This window comes from Engystomops pustulosus, chromosome 6, assembly GCF_040894005.1.
Source record: "Engystomops pustulosus chromosome 6, aEngPut4.maternal, whole genome shotgun sequence".
Classification (NCBI taxonomy): Eukaryota; Metazoa; Chordata; class Amphibia; order Anura; family Leptodactylidae; genus Engystomops; species Engystomops pustulosus.
Window position 1 is genome coordinate 155,259,200 of NC_092416.1, and position 26,527 is coordinate 155,285,726.

Here is a 26,527-nt window from a genome sequence, read left to right on the forward strand (position 1 = left end):
CTCTTCATGAGCATAGCCATGGCTCTAATCCATACAACACAATCCCTTCCAGTGGGATAAAAATGAACACAGTGAGATTAGAAGTGAAAATACTGAAGAAGCGCTGCAGCTCCGATGATATTAGTTCATCAATAGGAGCAGACGTAATCGAGATCAATAGCCCCCATTCTCCCCGAGAAGAGGAGATGGAGATCAGTGACTGGATTCATCTGTACTCTGGGAGCATATAGACATTGTGCTGCACGGATCTATCTAAATTTATCTCTCTCCACCCTGCTCCTCAAATACAGCTCTGGCGTCAGCGGGGAAACGGGAGGAAATGCCTGTGAATGCGCGTTTACAGATGATAAGTATGTGTATAGATCTCACCTCCCCGTCACACCTTATGCTTCGCAGCAGAGGCAGCATATATTATTTATACCCCGGAGGCTGCTATGTCTACGAGCTGTAAATGTATACATGAAGAGGCAACAATGTAATCACAGAGACAGCACTTTACGCCCCAGAAATTAAAACCGCACATCTGCGAGTCTGTAGCTCTGCTGCGGACTAAGGCATAACCCAACATGCCCATACAATGCCATACGAATGCCTCATGGGCAGGGGCGGGTTTGGTTCTTCTGGGGGCACCCTAATTCATAACAGCACTCTGAATATATGCCTCGATGCTTTGTAACTGGTGTCCTGAGGATGTCAATGTGGGGCCCCTCTGATCTCTGGGGCCCTAATCAATGGTTTGGGTTGCATTATGGTTATATCCACCCTTGTTCCAGGGCATGTATATAGTATATTTATATAACTGCTAGTGATGAGTGAGAAGCCCTGCATGTAGATCTTGGTGGTATCTTCCTTTTAGAGGAGACTCTGGTTTGGCTGATATCCCTGTTGGCTGCGGCGACCAATACTAGTGAAATGAATGGCAGATGTATATAACTGCATGGCCATACTGTTAACTCTATCCAGTTCATATGTATTCAGATTAGCACATGCCCCAAAGACAGCATTATATATATGATATACAATAATATATACATTATATGTATTTATGAATTATAATATATTATATTAAAATAAAATATAATATATTATATAATATAACAAAATTAAATAAATAAATATTTAAAATTTACTATATAATATTATATATATATATATATATATATATATATATATATATATATATATATATATATATATATATATTCATATATTCTAAATCTGTCCATTTTATACATACAATCAAGGTCAGACTGGTCCATCCTAGTACCATAGGGTTCTCCAAAGTAACACATTGGCCCCTGAAATCAAGTTGTAGACAACAAAATTTTGAGGCTCCAAGCATCTGTTTAATATGGATCGATGGAGAATGAGTTGCCAGAATTACAATGGGGCTTATTTATTAAGGGTCGTGGATCGCACTTTCGTCGTACTGTTCGCTGTATTCGGGGATAACTTAGCTTTGACAGGTATTTAACAGGGGTTTGCACTGGGATTGTGTCGCACACAATCAGATTTTGGCACAGCTATGCTGATTTCATGTGGCAGAAATCGTGGGGGGGGGGCCGTTGGACGATCAGAATGATTCGGACTGAGCGCAGGATTTAACTTTTAAATTGTGTTGCAAGACAATGCACTCACATGCACCAGGAAGAAGAAGGTGAACTCCGGTGGACCTGAGCGGGGAAGCGACACATGCAGGATATCGGGCGCACGATCTTAGTGAGTCGCGGCAGAGTGCATTATCGTCGAACAATGCACTTTAGGTGAACTCAATCGGACGGGTAAGTAAATCTCCCCCAATGTGTGCTGGGCCCAATGTGCCATACAAATACAATATAGAAAGTATATACATGGGGAGTGTTTGTCATCATTTTCCTCATAGTGAGCATTAAGCGTGGAATCAATTTTCATTGATTAAAAAAATCACCCTAGAGACTGACAAAATTGTAAGAAATTTAGTTTCCTGAAATAATTTATTAAAGCTACAAAAGAAATTGATTGTAAGAAGTAACTGATTTGCATTATGTGACACCACACTGAGCTGTTGGCATAATTCTGGGCATTAAAGGGATATGTCTTTGTTAAAGATGTAATTACATTTTCCAGGAAGAAAAACATTGACTCTTTTGGTTACCTTATATATACTAACAGAGAGTTTGTTTTTTTGTTATTGCTTTGGTGCTGCTGGATTTCCAATCCTTTTTTGTCAGGCTTTTTGTAACATAATGTTCAAATTTACAAAACTGCTATTATTTAGGACTAAATTTAATAATGATAATAATAATATTTGGCAAAATCTCTGTGTAGCGCTGTGTAATCTGTGTACGCTATATAAATAAAGGAATTATTATAATTATTCAATTTAGAATCTTATCTACAGCAGCTAGTGTCTTGTTATAGAAATGGTAAGAAACTTCTTATCAACAGCTGTGCAGCAGAGCTTGAATGCTGCTCTTATTAGGATCTGTTTCTACATTTAGTATAGACATAGATCTATTTTATGTAATTTATAATATTCAAGAAAATGGGCAGATTTATGGCATGGAGAGGGTTAAACATTCCTAGTCTTCTACAGCAGTACTAGGGAGCCTGTAATACCTAGTGCTCACCAGCAGATGGCGCGGTTGTAGTAGGTGTCATCCAGCCGGCTGAAAACAATGCAGCCCCCACACTCAGCTGGCAGAGCTCAGTGCATGGCAGGTCTGTGGAGGAGACATGGAGCATGGAGCATCCTCTGCTACCCTGGAATAGCCTGGCACCCAATTACCTCTGCTGCTAACTTACCACTGGCACTCAGGGTATGGGCACTTGTGAGTTATTGCTTACCTATGTGCACTGGGCATCTGGGCAGGAGGGATGATGATGATGATGGATCACTTGATGCTTTGTATGCAAGTGAAGACTGGGCACCTCTGGCTCAGTTTGTTGTATGTGCATAGGGATTATATTCTGGATTTATTATAGTCTGTCCTGGTTCCGGTGCTGATGAGAGGTAACTGATATGCATTGCAGGAAGCTAAAGTGTTGGCATTATTGTGGGTATTAATGGGGGTATGTTATGTCTTCTGTCTTATACCCTATGAGACAGCAGACACATATTGTACCATGCACTGGCATTGGGCAATACTCTATTACAGAATCATTGCAAATGTAGATAGAATGGAATATGAAGATCTAATAATATGTATCAATAAGTGGTATGAGGCTGCCAACAGCGTGCCATGTGTCATCACATCATCTGGATATATGAGTCTCTACATAGGTGACATATAGGGCTGTATCCAGCTTAACTATATATGTGCAGTATTCAGGTCATTTGTCTACAGGAGAGTTTCTATCTATCTTTGTATCTATCTATTTATTATTTATCTATATGTTGTAAAATTTAGATTTACTTAGTAAACATTTATACATTGTAAATATTTTGCACTATTTTGTCAATATGACTGTATTGTTTACACATAATGAGAAATTGTTACAGTATCAGCAAGATGCATATCAGGCGCGTCCTATGGTGGGCAGTGTCACGTTACAATGAACCAGACTAAACCCTTTAGTGTTCATGTTATTTACCTATGTCGCCATATATACGTGTCCAAACTCTACGTTATGTAGCCTGCAGGTAGTATATTATAATATAGCAGTTACTATACCATACAGAAGTCTTACTGATAAGGTCATATTTGTGTAAGATGTTGGTACTTTTAGAATATGACTTATAGTTATGAATAGGCTGTGTATCTATCTATCTATCTATCTATCTATCTATCTATCTATCTATCTATACAGTACATTGAGACAATCACTTAAAATTGCATTGAAAAGTGATCTTCCAAGGGGGGGGGGGGGGTCCCTGTCTTATATTATTATGTATAGTATGTGATGGAACTGAGAAAGTGGTTGGGATAAGGGGGTTGTTTTCTCAAAGAGGTGGTCTTTTTGGAACATAGAGCGAAAGACAAAGATATATATATATATATATATATATATATATATATATGTACAATTTCTATCTGTATGAATATATGGTGTGTAGAAATATATCAGCAATATGCATTTATATACACATTTTGTATATTTAGAAATATATATATATATATATATATGCACATAGATTCCAGTGCATTGATATGTTGTGCTAATATGTGATAATATGCAGTGAAAGGGATATCCATAATCATTTGCAGCTTCTGCCTCTCTCTGCATGACATTAAGGTCCTCACTCTTCTCCGTCTGAATTACATACAAAGTGCAATCCCTCACTGTATGATGTAATCCGGACATAGGGAATCGCCAGAAGAGTCTGTACAGAACTAGGCAGCTATATCTACAGATGAAGTGATAATATCACCCACCATAAAGGGTAATGGAGGCTACTATTAACCCTCTGTAGTCTATGGAGCCAATGCTTCTATCTGGCTGTAGGTTCAGGTGATCGGTTCGGCTTATGAGCTTCTCCTGAAGCTTTACCTTCTGTGTATTGGGAGATGAAATATATATTAATGGGGTATATTATATTATTGCATTATAATGCTATATGTATTGGTAGACATATGAAATGAGAAGTGATTATCAGGGAGCAATGACTGGTGACCCAAGTATAATGGGAAAGCTATAAGGTGAGACTAGCGAGTACATTTTTGTATGGAATGTGTTTGATCTAAGCTGTACAAAACTAGTACTACAGCCCAAAATTGTACAGGATTATGAGGGTTGAGTGAACTTAAAGAGAACCTGTCAAAAGGATTGTCATTTTTAGCTAGTGACAGGTTCCAATAGTCTATTCTATGCTGATTTTAAAAATCCCTTTGTCAGTGTTATAAATCATTTCAGTACTTTACAAAACTTTATTTCACATTACCTCGCTCCCTGCCAGCAGTGTGTGGTGAGTCCAGCGGGGGGATTGCCACTGCAGCAGTCTATATGCCTGTGTCTCAGTCCCCTCATGCATTCATCCTTCATCTTTCCATGCCCCCCCTCCCTCCCTTTGCCTGCAGATACACATCTTAGGAAGTCGGGAAGAGGGGAGGAGTTGGATGAGTGTGGAGGAGAGGAGACTGACACAGGCACACATGCTGCTGCCGCCTCCCCTTGGGTCTCATCACATCAGGGAGCCAGGTAATGTGAAATAAAGTTTTATAAAGTACTGATTAAGAATGTTGAAGAAAGCATTTTTAAAATAAGTGTAGCATAGGCTATTGGAACCTGTCACCAGCTAAAAATTACATTCTTGATAGCAGGTTCACTTTAACTTATGACCTCAGTTGTAAGACCACCACCCATATTGAGATTGTAGGAGTTGAGCATCATGCCTCACAGTTGTCTTACTCTATTGATCTCATTGGTAATGTAAGAAATAGCCAAAACACTTGGATTTTCATGGTGTTTTAGGGATGCCTAAAAGTTTTGGTAAGTGAACCCTATGAGATGTTTAATATCTAGGTCAGGGCTTCTATGTATATGCAAATATGGCAAAATTGTATTTTGTCCTTAAAGGAAAGGTGTCCCCTTTTAGATATTTGGGAGGTGTAATGTTTCTCCTTGTAGGGCTGCCATAAGGAGACTCACAGACATTGAAGGAAATGGAAATGGTATCTCCTACAGAAAGAAGAGCTGTCTCTTTAGAGCCATCTATATGTAAATGTAGGTCAATATGTGACCCATTAAAGAGCCTTTAAAAATAAGTCTACCCAAACAGAACTCAGAAGGTAGCTGTTCTCTTGAACCAGACCCGACCAGAAGCCTTGGACTTGCTCAGGGCATCAATTTCTTTTTTTAATCGGTCAAACAATGACCAATATGAGGAGAATTCCTAACTCAGGTGTTTATGATCCACAAAATAGATGTAGGTCCCCTAATCCAGATTTTAGGGTTGGATAGAAGAGAGAAGAAGCCTTGAATGTAGTTTTTGGCGGTATCTTCATTTTGGAGGAGACTTATATCTCTACTCATGTCTTAAGGCTCTTTAATGGGTCAAACCTTGACCCATTTGAGGAGAATTCCCATCTCTGTTCTTACCTTGGCTCATGGTATTTTGTCAGACACAAATCTGGGATAGGAAACTATAAGACAAACTATAAGACAAAATTAGATTTTCATCTCATCTGGAATGACTCATTTTCTCAGATGATGAATGAACCTGAATAACTGGAGTCCTTAAAATATACTGTATTATTTAGAGTCTGACAATGTGACTTCACGTGGTGCCTTGGAGGATCTCTTGTCCTTCTATATTCATTCTGGTGACATTCCAATGGGGTCTTACAATTGTTAGGACAACACAAAGACAAGCCGTGAAATTAAAGTGATGTGACGAAAATAGCACAAAAATATTCCTGTGTAAGGAAATGTATGACAAACAGAAAGATGACGGCTGGAAGACTGGGTCATACCATCTCCATGTCAGATCTGGGGAGCTTACGGTATGCAGTGAATAGTACTTGCCAGAAGTGGTCCATACAAGGACAACCGGTGGACCTCTGGTTGGGTCATGAGCATCCAAGGCTTATTCTCATGGGAGGTGAAGCCAATCCGTAGAAGAGCTACTGTAGCACAAAAGGTAATCTTAAGGGGATCTGTAGCCTCCACAAAATGACATTTTAATGTTCTAGCTGTACTACCTCAACCACAGCAATGATAATGAACTCAGTGTGAGAACATTAGGCAAAACCTTGAGCTCAAAGCCGGAATGCCAGAGCGTCTAGTCTCATCAGTTCTGTGTCACACAGCTGTAGGCACTTCACTTGTAGTTAACCACATTTTGGGACATTTATATTGTAGCTCATGGCAAGGAGGGTGACAAAGTATAGTCCTCTCTCAAAGAGAGCTTCTATAATCAGGGGTGTCATTAGGAGAGGCTGGGCCCCAGAGCAGAGGGCCCCTTTAAAGTATATTTGTACCCTCAATCATAGATATTTATATACTTATATAACAAAACATAAATTTATACGCCTATATACACACATATGTTCACTTATACACTTATGTACTCATTCCCTCCTGCTCTATGACATGCTGCCAGCTGATGGGACACTATGTACAATCTGCTCAGCTCCTCCTGCTCTATAACATGCTGCCTGCAGATAGGACTTTATGTACAATATTCTCAGCTCCTCCTGCTCAATAAGATGCTGCCTATGTACAATCTTCACTACTCCCCCTGCTAAATATCATGATTCCTGCAGATAGGCCACTGTGTGCAATATGCCCAGCTCCTCTTGCTATATAACATGCTGCCTCATAATAGAACACTTTGTACAATCTTCTCAACTCCCCTTACTAAATATCATGATTCCTGCAGATAGGACACTACGTACAATCTGCTCAACTCCTCCTGCTCTATAACATGCTGCCTCGTGATAGGACACTGTGTGCAATCATCTCAACTCCCCCTGCTAAATATCATGATTACTGCTGATAGGGCACTTTGTACAAACTGCTCAGCTCCTCCTGCTCTATAACATGCTGCCTGCTGATAGGGCACTTTGTACAAACTGCTCAGCTCCTCCTGCTCTATGACATGCTGCCTGCAGATAGGCCACTATGTACAATCTGCTCAGCTCTTCCTGCTCTATAACATGCTACCTGCAAATAGGACACTATGTACAATCTGCACAGCTCACCCTGCTTTATAACATGCTGTCTGCAAATTGGACACTATACTGTGACAGCCTGGTGTTAGTCGGCATTATGCTGCTTATAGAAAACAATATCACTTTACTAAAGACGACTTGACATTTAGACATTTTCTATAATTACAGCCCAATCTTGTGGGTCGCTATGAACTGGGAAACTGTGGATCAAAATACGGCACACATTGGGGGTCATTTACTAAGGGCCCGATTCGCGTTTTCCTGACGTGTTACCCAAATATTTCCAATTTGCGCCGATTTTCCCTGAATTGCCCCGGGATTTTGGCGCACGCGATCGGTTTGTGGCGCATCAGCGCTGGCATGCACGCGACGGAAATCGGGGGGCGTGGCCGAACGGTAACCCGACGGATTCGGAAAAACCGCCGCATTTTAAAAAAAAAATTGGTCGCACGGGCCGTACTCACATGCACCAAGATGAAGACGATGAACTCCGGGGCACCTCGGCGGACTTCGGCGCAGCAGCGCCACCTGGTGGACATCGGGCGCAGGACCTTCATGAATCGCCGGAAGACCCGAACGCTCGTCAGAGAATCCGCCGCTGGAACGCGAATGGACCGGGTAAGTAAATTGCAATGCGCAAGTTGAAGGCAATCCAGCTTTCCCAAAATCCTGAATGTTATAATAGGTTTTTCAGCAAAACCACTCAGCTCAGGGATTGAACAAGATATGTTTCTGCATTAGTGTAGCTACAGCGTTCATTCAAATTTATTACGTGCCCTTATCCTGGTGCCAAGTGTACCCACAAAATATAACACCCCTCCTAGTGACCCCTACCCTTTATACCCTTCCCACTACTTATAGTAGGAGAGCAGGGAGCAGCGAAATCTTGCTTCACCATTGCAATCCATGATATCTACCTCCACCAGAGTTGGCAGCCAGTGAGCGGCTCGTCCAGGCCCCGCTGCTAGGGTGTTGGATCGGCCATTGGATCCGGGCCAGGTTCTGCTCGTACAGTCTGGACATGGAGTTATTTATAGATTAGGAACTTGTAGACAGCGCAGCACGGATGATCTGCATTCATTCCAGGTTCCGCTTTCTGGCATAACTATACATTGTCAGGTTAAACAAGAGCCATTACCTCTCCAGCATAATCCGGCAATCAGCAGCCGCCCCTGCGCCCTCCTGCAGCATATTCACCGCTCACCTGCAGGATTCGTGTGCCGCTCTGCCGCTGTCTCAGGGGTTTGGCATATTACCCTCAGACTTACATTATAGAGCGCTACTATGAGCCGGGTCACTGCGGGCGCTAAGCAGTAATGTGTACTATAGCGTATAATGAGAGCAGACCCGTTACCATAACAACTGATATTTTCCTTTGGTCTGAATTTACTTCAATAGTGTTCAAGTTATGAATGGGTGGAAAAAATATTAAAAATTATTAGTGGACATTCAGCAGCTTAATGTTACACGTCTGTATTAAAAAGTTGTGTGTAACATGGAACATGGATAACTAGTCACAGGTTCTAAAAAGCAAACTTACATATCATGATGTCACAGTACAGGGATAATACATACAGTGATGTCACAGTACAGGGATAATACACACAGTGATGTCACAGTGCAGGGATAATACACACAGTGATCTCACAGCACAGGTATAATACACAGTGATGTCACAGTGCAGGGATAATACACACAGTAATGTCACAGTACAGGGATAATACACACATTGATGTCACAGTACAGGGATAATACACACAGTGATGTCACAGTGCAGGGATAATACACACAGTAATGTCACAGTACAGGGATAATACACACATTGATGTCACAGTACAGGGATAATAGACACAGTGATGTCACAGTACAGGGATAATACACACAGTGATGTCACAGTACAGGGATAATGAACACAGTGATGTCACAGTACAGGGATAATACACACTGTGATGTCACAGTGCAGGAATAATACACGCAGTAATGTCACAGTACAGGGATAATACATACAGTAATGTCACAGTACAGGGATAATACACACAGTGATGTCACAGTGCAGGAATAATACACGCAGTAATGTCACAGTACAGGGATAATACATACAGTAATGTCACAGTACAGGGGCAATACACACAGTGATGTCACAGTACAAGGTAAATACATGCGGTGATGTTACAGTACAGGGGCAATACACACAGTGATGTCACAGTACAAGGTAAATACATGCGGTGATGTTACAGTACAGGGGTAATGCACACAGTGATATCACAGTACAGAGATGATAAAACAAGGATTCTCATGAGTCTCATTAGTTGTATCCCACATCTTCCAAGATTGTCCCTCCTCTGGATACCTTTCTCCATAACTGATTTTTACTTTATGGGTGAAAACTCCTCAATCTGTTCCTGGAATAGGGGGCTAGTGATAGTACGATCCATCACATGGTTGTAAGTCTAGCGTTAGGCCCATGTTCCCTTAATAAATGTGTCCCCTGCCTTAATAATTGGGCATAGCTCAGGGGGATAATGGAGGAGGCTGATCCCTCACACTAATAAAGCTTGTCCTGTGTGTCCGTCCTGCGGGTCTACAAGTGACCTGCGGAGGGGCGGCTGATGGAGCCGCTCAGTCAGGCTTTGATCTTGTTCTTCCATCACCTCTGATAATGTTATGTAGTGTAGAGAAGATGGAAGCAGACTGGGTGATCTCTGGTGACCGCAGCCTGGGCACACAGGGCCTCCTCAATCCACATCCATAGCAAGAATAGAAGCCAAACTATAATAATCAGGGATGGAGGAGGGACTGGAGCCTGTCAGGATGAGCTCCTCGGGTACATTGGGTTATATGACTGTGTGCACACTACTAGCTTTCTAATATTGTATTATCTGGAAATGAAAATCCCCCAGGCCTCATCCTTACCCCAGTCTAGGCTTCCTGTGGCCTGAGTACAAGTATATGTACAACATTAGGGACAGAACCTAAACCTAACCTAACCTAAACCTTCTACAAACAGCATACAAAGATAACTGGCCACTTAGTGATTCATTTAGTGACTGTGTTGATCTCCCTGATTCACAAAATAATGTCATAGTAATGAAATAATATACACAGTCAGGTTGAAATATTGGAATGATGCACATAGTGATGTCACAGTACAGGGATAATACACACAGTGATGTCACAGTACAGAGATAATACACACAGTGATTTCACAGTACAGGGATAATACACACAGTGATGTCACAGTACAGGGATAATACACACAGTGATGTCACACTACAGGGATAATACACACCGTGATGTCACAGTACAGTGATAATACACACAGTGATGTCACAGTACAGGGATAATACACACAGTGATGTCACATTACATGGATAATACACAGTGATGTCACAGTACAGAGATAATACACACAGTGATGTCACAGTACAGGGATAATACACACAGTGATGTCACAGTACAGGGATAATATACATAGCAAATATACATAGAGAATCTCATTACCTTAGGTCTGTGGCTCTGTGACCTACAGTATTAGAGATAAAGTAAAATAAAAAGCAAGAATTGTATTTTTATCTGCAACCTATGTTCCCTGCTCTGTGTGTAACTGTCTGTATATCTGCATCTATAGATAAAAACCCTGATACAGTCTGGAGATGAGACTCCTATCTTTAATATGATACCTTAGCATGTTTCTAGGAACAATAGCACCAAAGATAGAGGCGTCTAAATTGATGCTTTTCTGGGGCCTTTGCATGCAAATGACTCTTTTCTGCTAATTTTCATATGACCTTGGAGTAGATTTATTTCACGTAAGGATGGTATCCTAGAAGGGACATTTCATCCCCTATCTGGCGGGGGCTAGTAGTCTAATAGGGTAAAATCTGGTGACAGTGTCCCTTTAATTATCTTTATTTGTATGTAATGTATAAGAAAAATGTATATTTTGCACAAATCTTTTGTCTGTCAATAAGTCACTAAATAAATTTAGTTCAGCAATTGGAGAATACAATAAAAATGCCTTCATGGTCTGGTGACTGTCAGATTATATAGAATTGATGTATTACTGCTGTAGGGGGAGTAATAACTCTGTAGTAGTATATGTATTATATATGTGTTAATACTATATCAGAGGAGCTGTCACCTCTCCTGACATTTCTGTATTTACTAGTTTTATTAACTGTGAATCTGTAGATTTTTTCCCGAAAATCTCTTGTGCATTTCTTGTGTTATTTCCTTCAAGAAATTTCTGAATATGATTGACAACTAGATGTTATCAGTCCGACTATTTTCCCGTTTGCACTGCCAGCACTGATTGGGCAACAGATTGTGCTTAGACACGCCTTCATCTGGAAACGCCCAGTTGTCAAATTATTTATCATTCTTTAGGTGGATGGGCACAATGTACAACAATCTTCTGTGGAATTGTTAGACTATAGGAAATATGGGCCATATGTAATAATGCTGAGATTTGCTTGTAGGGTGGAGCTCCGTCCCGATACTGCATAAGTCTTTTAACATTTGGGTACAAGGATGTTGTCTGTCAACTCTGATGGGAAGGTTCTGGTGCGAAGATGTTTTCTCACTCTCAGGCCGTTCAGGTAAGAATATATTAAAAATTCTTATAGAAAAATTTTCCATGAATCAATATGAAACTATGATATTACTTTATAATATATTTCATAAGAGAAAACGACTCCTTTTATCTTACCTTTTCCTATACTGACATTCAAACTGTGATCTGTGCTGAATCCGTCTTGGTCTCTGAAGACTGACTGCTAGTTCACTGAGAGATCCAATTACATGCGTCTGTGGAGGGGAATAGGGAGGAAGGGTCAAATGTGCTTATACTAAGTTTTCAATTTCATCATATTTCCTATATGCATATTAGAGACTCATTTAGATAGCTGTGCGCTCGCCTGGACCGGATCCCAGGCGAACGCAGGGCCAGGAGGAGGAGGGGCAGAGGTGAGCGCTCTTAATCCTCCTCCTTCCATAGGCAGACAAGCTGCCCCACTGCATCTCTTCCAAAGTATCAGACATGTCGCGGCTTCTTGACTCCGGTCTGGTATGTGCACCATGTGCTTGTAACGGTACACAGACACTGCAAGGTACCTGGGAGTACCAGGCAGGAAGAGTCCAGAAGGAGGAGTCTGTGGACTGGTGGACCATCTGGACCACCACGGGAGATGGTGATGGTACTGGCCGCAACCCGGGACCGGAGTCTAAGTGGCACCTGGTCTTCACCTGAGCACGCCGCAAAGCGGGATGGTCTTTCTGCGGCGGGGTGCCACCAGGTCGTTCCACGGTTGCCACTAGGCCCGCAGTGGCAGCCAGGGAAACAGGAGTAGCAGGACACAGTCCGAGCCTGGGATGACAGTAGGAGTACGGCTTGGAAGGTTGAGCTGGAACTCACGGCAGGCAGCTGGCACAGGACCCAAGCAGACAGGAACAGACAGGTCCACGGAGGAGAGCTGGTGGCTTGTAGCCGTCTGGGAACGCTGGAATGCAGGAGCCACTAGGGGCTTCTGGGAACGCTGGAGACATGCAGGACACAGGAGCGTCTGGGAACGCTGGAGACACAGGAGTGTATGGGAACGCTGGAGACAGGAGTGTCTGGGAACGCTGGAGACAGGAGTGTCTGGGAACGCCAGGACATGAGCGTCTGGGAACACTGGAGAGAGGAGCGTCTGGGAACGCTATGGAAAGCTAGGTCTGAGAACCTTGGAAGAACCTGGAAGATGCGGCAAGGAAGGAAGGGAGTTGCCGAATTAGCCAACGCCAATCAGGAGGACGCTGGCCCTTTAAATATTGAACTGCCAGCGTATGCACCCTAGTGAGCTGGGACGCACGCAGCCTAGTCTGGCAGCTGGATCAAGGCCTGATCGGGAAGCAGGAGCATTGGATAGGTAAGTCCGGGCGGAGGGTTGCCACACCGCAGGGAAGGGCATGGGTGTACCCACGATCCGTACAGAGGATTGCGGGTGTGCCCATGACAGTGCTCACTGCATAGTGACCGGGAGCCATAGAAATCTATAAGGGTATTCATGTGGTCGCAAATCATGGTGAAGGGGAGGCCCGTGGTCTTAGCAGCAGGCCAGGGATCACACTTGGAGACAGAAATCTTAAAGATAAATCACAGTCTCTTCAATGGCAGGCAGTCTCTTCAAAACAGCAGCAAGTAACAGGCTGCAGAACGGTTCCTCCTACAGGCACACCCAAGATGGTGAATTGTTTGGCTGTGTATCTGGAAGATGAAAACTTAACGCTAGTCAAAATAGTTAGAGTGCTGACTAGTAGGAGCTGGATTAGCTCTGCTGCGTTGGCGGCCAGGTGGCAGTGTCTGTGGTATTACTACACTGAGATGCAAACTAAGGAAGCACTAGTATCAAAGACTAAATCACTGACACACTGTCCCAAAATCCAGACAGAGAGAGAATTTATTGACTCCAGCCTTGGATTCTTCAGAAAAGACATCCAGAGTTGTGACACAAAAAATATATCATACATTAAGCCTTAAATATTAGGGATATGGTGTGCAGGTATCACTACTACTCTTTGGATGTAGGTAGCAGCAAAGTATAACTATTAGCTAGATAAAAACCAGGGAAACTTCTGTCTTCAAAACTAAGAAAACCAACAGGTGACATGGGAGAGCCAAACTCTCTCCAGCCCACCAGGAAACTAGCTGTAGCTAAATTTAGTAATGGCCCATCCAGCGGGACATAACATATGGGAAATATAGTGGCAGCTGGTATCCACCACCAGCTCGGAGACAACTGAGAACTAGAGATAGAACCTACTGAGGGGAAAATTGGTAAAAATGCAGAATTCAAGTAATATGATTAGGTATATTGTTATTACATTACAACTCAAGTATAAAAATGAGCTTATCTCAAAATGCATCGCCTTATTTCTAATTAATACCCTGATATCTGTTTTTATAACTTATTAACTTGCTTTTAGGATTTTTGTCCTGGGGATCGGATTTTTTACTCTTTGCTTCCTGATGACTTCTCTCGGTGGACAGTTTTCAGCCAAGCGTCTAGCAGATTCTCCATTCACCATCAGGACAGAAGGTTAGTCCTTTACAATAAAGCAAGGATAAAATGTCTGAAGTGGAATATACATTAAAGGAGTTTTCTGAAACTGTTTTATTGATGACGTATACTTAGAATAAGTCATTAAAGGGGTTTTCCCACGTACACAAATTAGGCCCTATCCACAGGATCGGGCCTAATTTGCTGATCGGTGAGGGTCTCAGTGATGAGACCCCCACAGATCACGAAAAAGGGGTCCGATGGGGTCCCAGGTACCTATGTTGGACTCTTTGTCACTCCGTCAGAGTAATGAAGCAGACTCCCGCGCATGACCACTCTTCTCCATTAATCTCTATGGAGCTGACGGAAATTGCTGGACTTGCTGATCGGTGGGGGTCTCAGTGATGAGACCCCCACTGATCAGCAAGTTAGGCCCATATCCGCGGGAAAACCTTTTTAAAGGGACTTTTCCTGAAGCTGGAGTGCATACTTATCCTGCCCCAACTCCAGATTCTTTCGCACTAATATCTCCAGTTTTTGGGTTTGCACCCAGTTTTAAGTTTCGGAGGTTTCATCCAACAAGTAGCCTCCTCAGACCACAAGACAAAAATAGAAAAGGAAGTCACATTGTATAGGGGAACGACATCCTGTGGTCTGAGGAGGACACTTATTGTCTGTAGCAACTCACATGATCCCCCTGGATTGTTTGGCTGGATCCAAGACTAAAGTTTAAAGTACTGGTGCAATGTGGGAACCTAGAGCCATAGCCGAGTAACTATGCCTTTTCCCCCACCAAGGCCACCTATAGGTTTTTTAGATTCCAGGTCATGAAGTGACCCAGGCCAGCCTAAATGTAGAAGAAAAAAGACATTGTAGAATAAAAAAGACATAAAGGACAGCGTGTTTGTATAAATGTGTGTTCATGTGTGTATATTGTGTCTTTCTAAATGTATGTGTGTGACTATAATATGAGTGTGTTTGTGTGTATATATCCACCATCTTAAGGACTGTATCGATCGGTAAGAATATTTACTATTTGTTTCTTGCCAATAACTGAGCTATAAAGAATCTGAACCAGTTCACCATTTTTTCCACATGTGTCATAAAAAGTAATCATAAAAATTTGTGAGCATGAAATTGCATCGCCAATCCCACTAGGCCGTTGCCGGTGTAAAATTGTCATTGCTCTGTGTATGATTTTAATGTTAGGGCAAATAACCGAAAGTTAGTTTTTGTAAGAAAAATTGAAGAGACAAATTACAGCAATCTTTAGCTGCAGGAAGTGGCTGGCAATGTGTGTGTGCGCAGACAAGGTGTCAGGCGTACAGAATAACAAGTAACGGGAGAAATATAGCGGCTCATGTGCTGGGGGGGAATGAAAAGACTGGAATATTTTAGGATGACGTTTAGGAGCTATTCAGTGATGGGACACACAATACGCTGGGGATTCAGGAGACAGAATCATTGGTGACAAAGATAAATACAAAATGTCTCTGGTGATTATATTAAACTGTAAGTAATGACACGGACAGAGCGGACTGAAGGGGAGTAGTAATGGAAAATAAAATATTGGCCACTACTGCAGAAGTGAAAAGGGGAACCTCACCAAAATATATTCAAAGATGGCAGTGATGGACGTCCATGGGCTCAGATGACTAACCCAAAATGATGTTAATTTGTCATGTGTTGGGGTGGGAAGACCTAGCTGCTGTGGCTCCTCCTCTGCCATCCATAGAGCTTCTATATTAAAGGGGTATTCTCATCTGGGCATTCACATTCAGTTTCATTAATCTGCCATGTATAAACATTTCTTCAATTACATGTTATTAAAAAAATTTACCTATGTGAACATAATTTCCCATAAATGTAGTCATATGGTCCCTAAGAAACAAGACTGTATCCTTGGATACGACCACCTCTGCTGGAGTGATTGCACAAAGAAAAAAAAAACGTTTTTGTATATGGCATGTCTGGGAGTTAGTACATGACCCACAGCCGTCCTGTGGTAATGATTGCTGAAGCCAGGTGGTCAGGCGGGACTCAATAGCTCAATGTCTGGCCACAACTACCAAAATGTGAGGTGGTCGTATCCGAGGAAGCTTTCTAAGGAACAACATGGCAACATTTATGAGAAATTATCTTTACACAGCAAATTATTTTTACATGTGGCAAATAAATTAAATTAAATTAAATGTGAATGCCCAGATGGGAATACCCCTCTAAGTCAGGAGCTTCTGTCTTTCCCTGTGTTGTGCCGCTGTTATAAGATCTACTAATTAAGAGAAATGGCTGATCCTTATATACACTGACAGTATCACTGTGTGTACGGCAATGTAAATGGTAACACCCAGTTGACTATTTATTCCTAAATAATAGAGGAAAGACACAATGAAGAGTTCTGAGAAAAGAAGCTTGGAATTCGTTATATGACAGGGAATAGACAATAGTCAGGGGGGAGGGGTAACAAGTCCTCTTTAGATAATGAAGACCTGAAAGAGTCAGCACTAAGGAACGATGATAATCAGTATAACATTTTCATCTGCAGTAAATGAAGGGAAAGTCCATCATTTCCATTTTTATGACAGGACCATATGGTGTTACGTGGAGGCCGGCAGTAACTGCACAAATAGCCTGAGGATGAGGATGTATCAGGATGTATGAGCAGGGTAAACAGCTCTTTATCCATCCAGAAGGTTTTGCTGAGTCGGAAATGGCTCTCTTGAGAAAAGCTCTGTCCTGAATGCTGAGAAATCTTCATTTTTATTCATATGTGAACCAGCATTTCAGTGCAATATGGACATGAGATCTAGTGCAGCCACTATTGCTCAGCACCTCCAGTCTAGCTTTTATTCACAGTATCCTGCAGCCTCCTTAAAACTGGACAAGAGAGAGGAAAAGTTGGGGTCCTTGGCTGGTTCAGAGGTCCAGGACCATCTGATTGCGGATAGGTACAGAGATCTGGTTGTGTACAGGTGCTGGATCTGGCTATGTATATTTACAGGGATCTGGTTGTGTACAGGTACAAGGATTGGATCTGGTTGTGTATAGGTACCAGGACCTGGTTGTGTACAGGTATCTGGTACCATATAAAGTGTCCAATGATCCCAGAAGGCATGGGGGTCCTGATGAACCCTTCATATTCTGTGAAAAACTGGGATCCCTGGTACCAGGGTCCAGGCTTTGGAGTAGTAACTGGACGGCTTCCCAGAGTGGTTGCATCCAAACCTCCCTAATTGTGGAAAAGCTGGACATAACTGGGGGCTTTAGAGGGATAGCTGGATGGCTTTCCACAGTTACTGACTTAGAGGTCTAGCTTTCCCAGTCTAAACTTTTGGGAAATTTTTGATTACAGAGATTGCATAAAAGCCCTATGCAGAAGGGAGGGGGATCAGTGAGTCACAGCAGCTAGGTCTCTCTAAAAAAAAGATAAATGTTATTTGAAAATGCTGATAATATGATGTCCAGAAACATTGTTACTCCTCATGTACACACATTAGGCTACTATTTTCTGCAAACTTTGTTAAAAGGTGAGGTCCTCTTTAGTAATCCAGCATCATACCTCCTGCTAGGACATGTAAGTGTTCTATACATAGACAGTATCTATAGGAGGTGCCATGGTTGCCGCCTGAGGGGCACACAGCCTCCGCGCCAGATAAAAGGAGAGCGATGCTATATATAGCGAGTGGCAATTCAGAGAACTGTACAGATTTTCCATCACATCCCATGAGCTGTAAGCTATACCCCCCCCCCCCCCCCGGGACAAAGAAATGTACATTTATCTCTATGTTATTGGATTGCAATGTCTTAGAATACATGTAATACCGCCATAACAATAATCATAGTGGAAGATATAGCAGACGTCCACATGCCATGTAGTGCAGTAACGCTGCCGCACACACATTTCCATTCTCATACTCCGCTGCTTAGATAATGAAATCTTCGGGCTGCGGGGATATTGCCACAGCAGTTTATATTCCACCGGGAGCTGTTGAGGATTGGAATCAAAGACAACTTTATAAACCCCTCCAGCAATTTCTTCCTCCCCCCTCCCCCAACTTGTGAGGAAGGACTGAGCCCCCCAGGGATGGGGAATGATGAGGAGAACCTGCAGCGCCATCCAAACCCAGAGTAATAATTATCCATACAGCGCCATGTTTAATGCATGAGTACCGGCTGTGTCACTGTGTCACCCCGCGTACCAAGAATGGCTTCTGTGTCCCAAACATCCCCCAAGTCCTCCGTCACCGTCACTTTACATATGAGCAGCAGAGTTTACTAGCAAGAGCGAACACTTATGGATTATTCAAATGAATGGGTCTTCAGACAGAGAAAGTCACTTTGTTCCCTTATGTACCAAGTCTCCTTTGTCTGGTAACTGGAGCCACTTTAAGATATTAGACAGTCCCCGGAAAGGATTGCATACAATAGGAGTAAGTAACGTCCATCGGGAAGAATATGTTTACAATAGCACCATGGTATGGAGCCAACCGAAGGAAGGAATCACATTATGAGCCATTATATCACTTTAAAATTGTAAAAACCCAAATTCTTTACCTTGTATGTTTTGTTTCACATAGCGTCCTATCAGCAAGGCGTGTTATAGAGCATGTACAAGAATATGTAAAATCTTCTCAGCGCCTGCTATATAACTTGCTGCCAGCAGATAGGACACTTTGTACAATCTTCTCAGTTCCTCCTGCTATATAACATGCTGCCTGCAGATAGTACACTTTGTACAATTTCCTCAGCTCGTCCTGCTCTAAAGCATGCTGCCTGCAGATAGGACACTATGAACAATCTTCTCAAATCCTCCTACTCTATAACATGCTGCCTGCAGATAGGACACTATGAACAATCTTCTCAAATCCTCCTACTCTATAACGTGCTGCCTGCAGATAGGACACTATGTATAATCTGCTCAGCTCCTTCTGCTCTATAACATGCTGCCTGCAGATAGGACACATGTGTACAATTTGCTCAGCTCCTCCTGCTCTATGACATACTATCTGCAGATAGGACATGATGAACAATCGTCTCAACTCCTCCTACTCTATAACGTGCTGCCTGCCGATAGGACACTATGTATAATCTGCTCAGCTCCTCCTGCTCTATAACATGCAACATGCAGATATGACACTATGTACAATCTTCTCACCTCATCCTGCTCTACAAAATGCTGCCTCCATATATGTACAACATCTGAGAATGTGGAGACAGTTGAAGTAGGGATTGTTCTGATATCTATTATATTTTACTAGTATCACACACATGTATACAATGTGGTTCTCGTGTTCTGGGATGATTCTCATGTGTTGGTGTGATTCTCATGTACTTGTGTGATTCTCATGTGTTGGTGGGATTCACATGTGTAGGTGGGATTCTCATGTACTTGTGTGATTCTCATGTGTTGGTAGGATTCTCGTGTACTTGTAAGATTCTCTTGTACTTGTGTGATTCTTGTGTGCTGTCGGATTCTCATGTGTTGGTGGGATTCTCTTGTACTTGTGTGATTCTCATGTGTTGGTGTGATTCTTGTGTACTTGTTTGATTCTTTTGTACTTGTGTGATTCTCGTGTGCTGGTGGGATTCTCATGTGTTGGTGGGATTCTCATGTACTTGTGTGATTCTCAAGTGTTGATGTGATTCTCATGTACTTGTGTGATTCTCGTGTGCTGGTGGGATTCTCTTGTGTTGGTGGGATTCTCATGTACTTGTGTGATTCTCGTGTGCTGGTGGGATTCTCATGTGTTGGTGGGATTCTCATGTACTTGTGTGATTATCGTGTACTTGTGTGATTCTCATGTACTTGTGTGATTCTCAAGTGTTGGTGGGATTCTCATGTACTTGTGTGATACTCGTGTGCTGGTGGGATTCTCATGTGTTGGTGGGATTCTCATGTACTTGTGTGATTATCGTGTACTTGTGTGATTCTCATGTACTTGTGTAATTATCGTGTACTTGTGTGATTCTCATGTACTTGTGTGATTCTCAAGTGTTGGTGGGATTCTCATGTACTTGTGTGATACTCGTGTGCTGGTGGGATTCTCATGTGTTGGTGGGATTCTCATGTACTTGTGTGATTATCGTGTACTTGTGTAATTCTCATGTGTTGGTGGGATTCTCATGTGTAGGTGTGATTCTCATGTACTGGTGTGATTCTCGTGTGCTGGTGGGATTCTCATGTGTTGATGGTATTCTCATGTACTTGTGTGATTCTGGTGATTCTTGTATGCTGGTGGGATTCTCATGTGCTGGTGGGATTCTCATGTGCTTGTGTGATTCTCATGTGTTGGTGGGATTCTCATGTACTTGTGTGATACTCGTGTGCTGGTGGGATTCTCATGTGTTGGTGGGATTTTCATGTACTTGTGTAATTCTCATGTACTTGTTTGATTCTCATATGTTGGTGGGATTCTCATGTGTTGGTGGGATTCTCATGTGTAGGTGGGATTTTCATGTACTTGTGTGATTCTCGTGTGCTGGTAGGATTCTCGTGTACTTGTGTGATTCTCGTGTGCTGGTGGGATTCTCATGTGTTGATGGTATTCTCATGTACTTGTGTGATTATCGTGTACTTGTGTAATTCTCATGTGTTGGTGGGATTCTCATGTGTAGGTGTGATTCTCATGTACTGGTGTGATTCTCGTGTGCTGGTGGGATTCTCATGTGTTGATGGTATTCTCATGTACCTGTGTGATTCTGGTGATTCTTGTATGCTGGTGGGATTCTCATGTGCTTATGTGATTCTCATGTGTTGGTGGGATTCTCATGTACTTGTGTGATACTCGTGTGCTGGTGGGATTCTCATGTGTTGGTGGGATTCTCATGTACTTGTGTAATTCTCATGTACTTGTGTGATTCTCATGTGTTGGTGGGATTCTCATGTGTAGGTGGGATTTTCATGTACTTGTGTGATTCTCGTGTGCTGGTAGGATTCTCGTGTACTTGTAAGATTCTCATGTACTTGTGTGATTATCGTGTACTTGTGTAATAATCATCTACTTGTGTGATTCTCATGTGTAGGTGGGATTCTCATGTACTTGTGTGATTCTCATGTACTTGTGTGATTCTCAAGTGTTGGTGGGATTCTCATGTACTTGTGTGATACTCGTGTGCTGGTGGGATTCTCATGTGTTGGTGGGATTCTCATGTACTTGTGTGATTATCGTGTACTTGTGTGATTCTCATGTACTTGTGTAATTATCGTGTACTTGTGTGATTCTCATGTACTTGTGTGATTCTCAAGTGTTGGTGGGATTCTCATGTACTTGTGTGATACTCGTGTGCTGGTGGGATTCTCATGTGTTGGTGGGATTCTCATGTACTTGTGTGATTATCGTGTACTTGTGTAATTCTCATGTGTTGGTGGGATTCTCATGTGTAGGTGTGATTCTCATGTACTGGTGTGATTCTCGTGTGCTGGTGGGATTCTCATGTGTTGATGGTATTCTCATGTACTTGTGTGATTCTGGTGATTCTTGTATGCTGGTGGGATTCTCATGTGCTGGTGGGATTCTCATGTGCTTGTGTGATTCTCATGTGTTGGTGGGATTCTCATGTACTTGTGTGATACTCGTGTGCTGGTGGGATTCTCATGTGTTGGTGGGATTTTCATGTACTTGTGTAATTCTCATGTACTTGTTTGATTCTCATATGTTGGTGGGATTCTCATGTGTTGGTGGGATTCTCATGTGTAGGTGGGATTTTCATGTACTTGTGTGATTCTCGTGTGCTGGTAGGATTCTCGTGTACTTGTGTGATTCTCGTGTGCTGGTGGGATTCTCATGTGTTGATGGTATTCTCATGTACTTGTGTGATTATCGTGTACTTGTGTAATTCTCATGTGTTGGTGGGATTCTCATGTGTAGGTGTGATTCTCATGTACTGGTGTGATTCTCGTGTGCTGGTGGGATTCTCATGTGTTGATGGTATTCTCATGTACCTGTGTGATTCTGGTGATTCTTGTATGCTGGTGGGATTCTCATGTGCTTATGTGATTCTCATGTGTTGGTGGGATTCTCATGTACTTGTGTGATACTCGTGTGCTGGTGGGATTCTCATGTGTTGGTGGGATTCTCATGTACTTGTGTAATTCTCATGTACTTGTGTGATTCTCATGTGTTGGTGGGATTCTCATGTGTAGGTGGGATTTTCATGTACTTGTGTGATTCTCGTGTGCTGGTAGGATTCTCGTGTACTTGTAAGATTCTCATGTACTTGTGTGATTATCGTGTACTTGTGTAATAATCATCTACTTGTGTGATTCTCATGTGTAGGTGGGATTCTCATGTACTTGTGTGATTCTCATGTGTTGGTAGGATTCTCGTGTACTTGTAAGATTCTCATGTACTTGTGTGATTCTCGTGTGCTGGTGGGATTCTCATGTGCTGGTGGGATTCTCATGTACTTGTGTGATTATCGTGTACTTGTGTGATTCTCATGTACTTGTGTGATTATCGTGTACTTGTGTGATTCTCATGTACTTGTGTGATTATCGTGTACTTGTGTGATTCTCATGTACTTGTGTGATTCTCAAGTGTTGGTGGGATTCTCATGTACTTGTGTGATTATCGTGTACTTGTGTGATTCTCATGTACTTGTGTGATTCTCATGTGTTGGTGGGATTCTCATGTACTTGTGTGATTATCGTGTACTTGTGTGATTCTCATGTACTTGTGTAATTATCGTGTACTTGTGTGATTCTCAAGTGTTGGTGGGATTCTCATGTACTTGTGTGATTCTCGTGTGCTGGTGGGATTCTCATGTGTTGATGGTATTCTCATGTACTTGTGTGATTATCGTGTACTTGTGTAATTCTCATGTGTTGGTGGGATTCTCATGTGTAGGTGTGATTCTCATGTACTGGTGTGATTCTCGTGTGCTGGTGGGATTCTCATGTGTTGATGGTATTCTCATGTACTTGTGTGATTATCGTGTACTTGTGTAATTCTCATGTGTTGGTGGGATTCTCATGTGTAGGTGGGATTCTCATGTACTTGTGTGATTCTCGTGTGCTGGTGGGATTCTCATGTACTTGTGTGATTCTCGTGTGCTGGTGGGATTCTCATGTACTTGTGTGATTCTCGTGTGCTGGTGGGATTCTCATGTGTTGATGGTATTATCATGTACTTGTGTGATTCTGGTGTGATTCTTGTATGCTGGTGGGATTCTCATGTGCTGGTGGGATTCTCATGTCCTTGTGTGATTCTCATGTGTTGGTGGGATTCTCATGTGCTGGTGGGATTCTCATGTCCTTGTGTGATTCTCATGTGTTGGTGGTATTCTCATGTACTTGTGTGATTCTGGTGTGATTCTCGTGTGCTGGTATGATATCTTGGGATTAAGTACTGCAGTAGGTGACACCATGACAGTAACAGATAATGAGGAGTAGGCTAAGCGGGAATAGATGTCACGACCTTCCCCTACAGCCTTTGTAGATTCCAGTAGATGTCTATGGATTTTACAAGTGAGGAGAAGACGGGAGCATCTTCCGGGCTGGTAATTAGTGCAGCCGGCAGTACACAGTCATTAAATATGTAGCCGTGCAGCCGCCTTTAATGAGTCTCCGTAGCCTAAACAAAGCATCACATGCTTCACCTTCCCACGAGGCTTCTTAGAAGAACGCGGCAGAGAAACCATGATTCCGATTCCTTAGAAATTATTGTTTGCGTTTGCCTTTTTTTCTCTCGGATTCATTTTGAAAGTTGTAGGATGTTCCATAGGACTCCATAATGAATGATTCTAGGGAAGAATATCTCCTTACATGGTGCCTGATGTCTACATCCTATAGACCGGGCCCCTCTGGACAAGACGTCTACTTATCTAAAGATGTCCATATACCTTCAATAGCTGGAGGCTAGACATGTTTTTGCTATTCCTTCTGACCTCCCCCCATACACATGCATGCTTGGTTCTTCAGAGTGTGCATGTATTTAAATGGAAAATGGGAATAAGCCTTTTATTTGCAGTACTAGGGTTAGGAGAATCTCGGGGAGCCCTGCGTAGAATGAACGACATCCTGGAGACCCTGGTGAGGAGGATGGACATCTTAGCCCGACTGGAAAACATCAGCGAGACTCGTAGGGTGGAGGACACGGGACACTTCACTTTGGACAGGTAACTAGACTCTTCTTCTATTCTTCCTGGATAACATCATAGTACACAGTACCGAGTACTTATCACATGGAGTCTCTGAGGACAGGAGGGGGGGATGGGGGATCATTTTGATGAGAAATTGTCAGTTCTCTACAGAAGTCTGGGGAAAGAATTTGACATCATGTCAGGCTTTGTGTGCATTGTCTCTGAAATATTCTTGACAGTTCTGTGCTAGTCTCTTGGATATTACATTTTATTAAATAGCAGAAAAGCATGCTGGGATAACGTTACCTAAAGGGAATCTGTCAGCAGTTCTCTTCTTGTGGAGAGTTGTCTAATCATACCTTTTCTTATGTTGTAATTGTAAAAAAAAAAATGTATATTCCTGGACTGTAGCTTCTCCAAGTCCCTTTATGACATGTCCTCACACTGCTGTTCCCTTAGCTCTCAGCACTGAGTTGCTCTACAGCCCTGCAGAGAGTAGACACACAGCATGGTGAGGAGTTGTACTTGGAGGAGCTGCAATACTGGAATTTTTTCACCGATACCTAATCATCGTATCTGTTTTGCAAGATCAACCCTGCAGATAGATGCGATATAAAAGGGATGGGTCACCTCTCCCTTCGTATTTGTTTTAGAAAATATGAAGAATCCCCATAAAATAACAATTCTGAAGGACATTTGGTAAGAAAATGTCATAAACTTTTCAATTATTCTCTAATCTCAGACTTCATATGACCAGGGAACTCATGTATCTCGGCTCCACTACCCCGATTAAGAATGATCTGACTCGACATGTATGAAATATGAAAATAATAATATCTTTGTCAGTTTGGGAACATTCTCTTATAATTGGCAAATATAGAAGAAGTTTTGGATAGAGATACAAGACGCGATGCCAAGCCAAATGTTTATGAGATTAAAAAAAATGATAGATAAAAAAATTCCATGTGACTGCCTGTCACTGGCGATGTGTGTGTATGTCTTGCAGTGTGCACTCCATGGGGCTGATGGAGAAGATTCAGGCAATTGCTCAGAATGTGTCTGACATCGCAGTCAAAGTTGATCAGATCCTACGGAACAGCCTGCTGAGAGGAAAAGGTGAGGGAGAGCGCTGGACCACCGGTCCTATGTGTTCCTGGACAGATCCTCCAGTAGATACAGACCCTTTGTTTTGAAGACCCTTGGCTTAGATAGTAGATAGGCGACACCTCATGCACATTTGTCAAACCAAGCAAGTTCCTAGAGGGGACACAAAGAGCAACCTGACCTCACTGTGATAAAGGACCTTCATAGCCTCCACCAATTCCAACTCTTGGTAGCCGTTGCTCCTCTGATTCTGGGACAGTTGAAATTTTTTCACTTGCCCTCACTATTTCTGAACAATTAGTCCTGTCATTTTGGCGATGTACGTGCTTATTACTTTCAGCTGGGCGGTCAAGGGCTGGAGAAGACATCCATGGATCACCCACTTGTCTATGAATAGTCTAGAATATATCAGCAGTTTTTCAGGAATTCAGACAGGAGCTGGTATAGGTAAACAACTTCAGTAGACAACCTCACTACTCTTTGATCTCATTAAGTTTTCATCTTCTCCCCTTCCCTTTCTCTTTTTGACTTCTCTTCTTTAACCTTTAGACCAGAATTTTAACACATAAATTGCTAGGGAATTAAAAACCACTTACACCTCTAGACCTTTAGTGAGTTAAACATAGACATCTTCACTGTTCCAGATCACCAGGGATGGTTACATTAGCACCTTCAACATCTTAGACCGAGAGGGATGCTGACATTCTTAAATGA

At 42.3% G+C, this 26,527-nt stretch overlaps 1 protein-coding gene across 4 annotated transcripts in view; it reads left to right on the forward strand.

The window, feature by feature from the left end:
• Positions 1–245: 245 nt before the first annotated feature.
• Positions 246–26,527, forward strand: part of MGAT5B (alpha-1,6-mannosylglycoprotein 6-beta-N-acetylglucosaminyltransferase B) — a 59,397-nt gene continuing 33,115 nt past the window's right edge. The window contains exons 1-6 of one of the 4 annotated variants that reach the window (XM_072111975.1): positions 2,645–2,798; positions 4,998–5,118; positions 12,071–12,190; positions 14,556–14,668; positions 24,598–24,745; positions 25,716–25,825. In XM_072111975.1, coding sequence (XP_071968076.1) covers positions 12,123–12,190; positions 14,556–14,668; positions 24,598–24,745; positions 25,716–25,825 — 439 coding nt within the window. In that variant the 5' untranslated portion in view covers positions 2,645–2,798; positions 4,998–5,118; positions 12,071–12,122. Of the gene's footprint in view, positions 351–2,644; positions 2,811–4,997; positions 5,119–12,070; positions 12,191–14,555; positions 14,669–24,597; positions 24,746–25,715; positions 25,826–26,527 lie in introns of those variants that run through there. The other 3 variants (XM_072111977.1, XM_072111976.1, XM_072111974.1) reach the window with 3 other exon arrangements.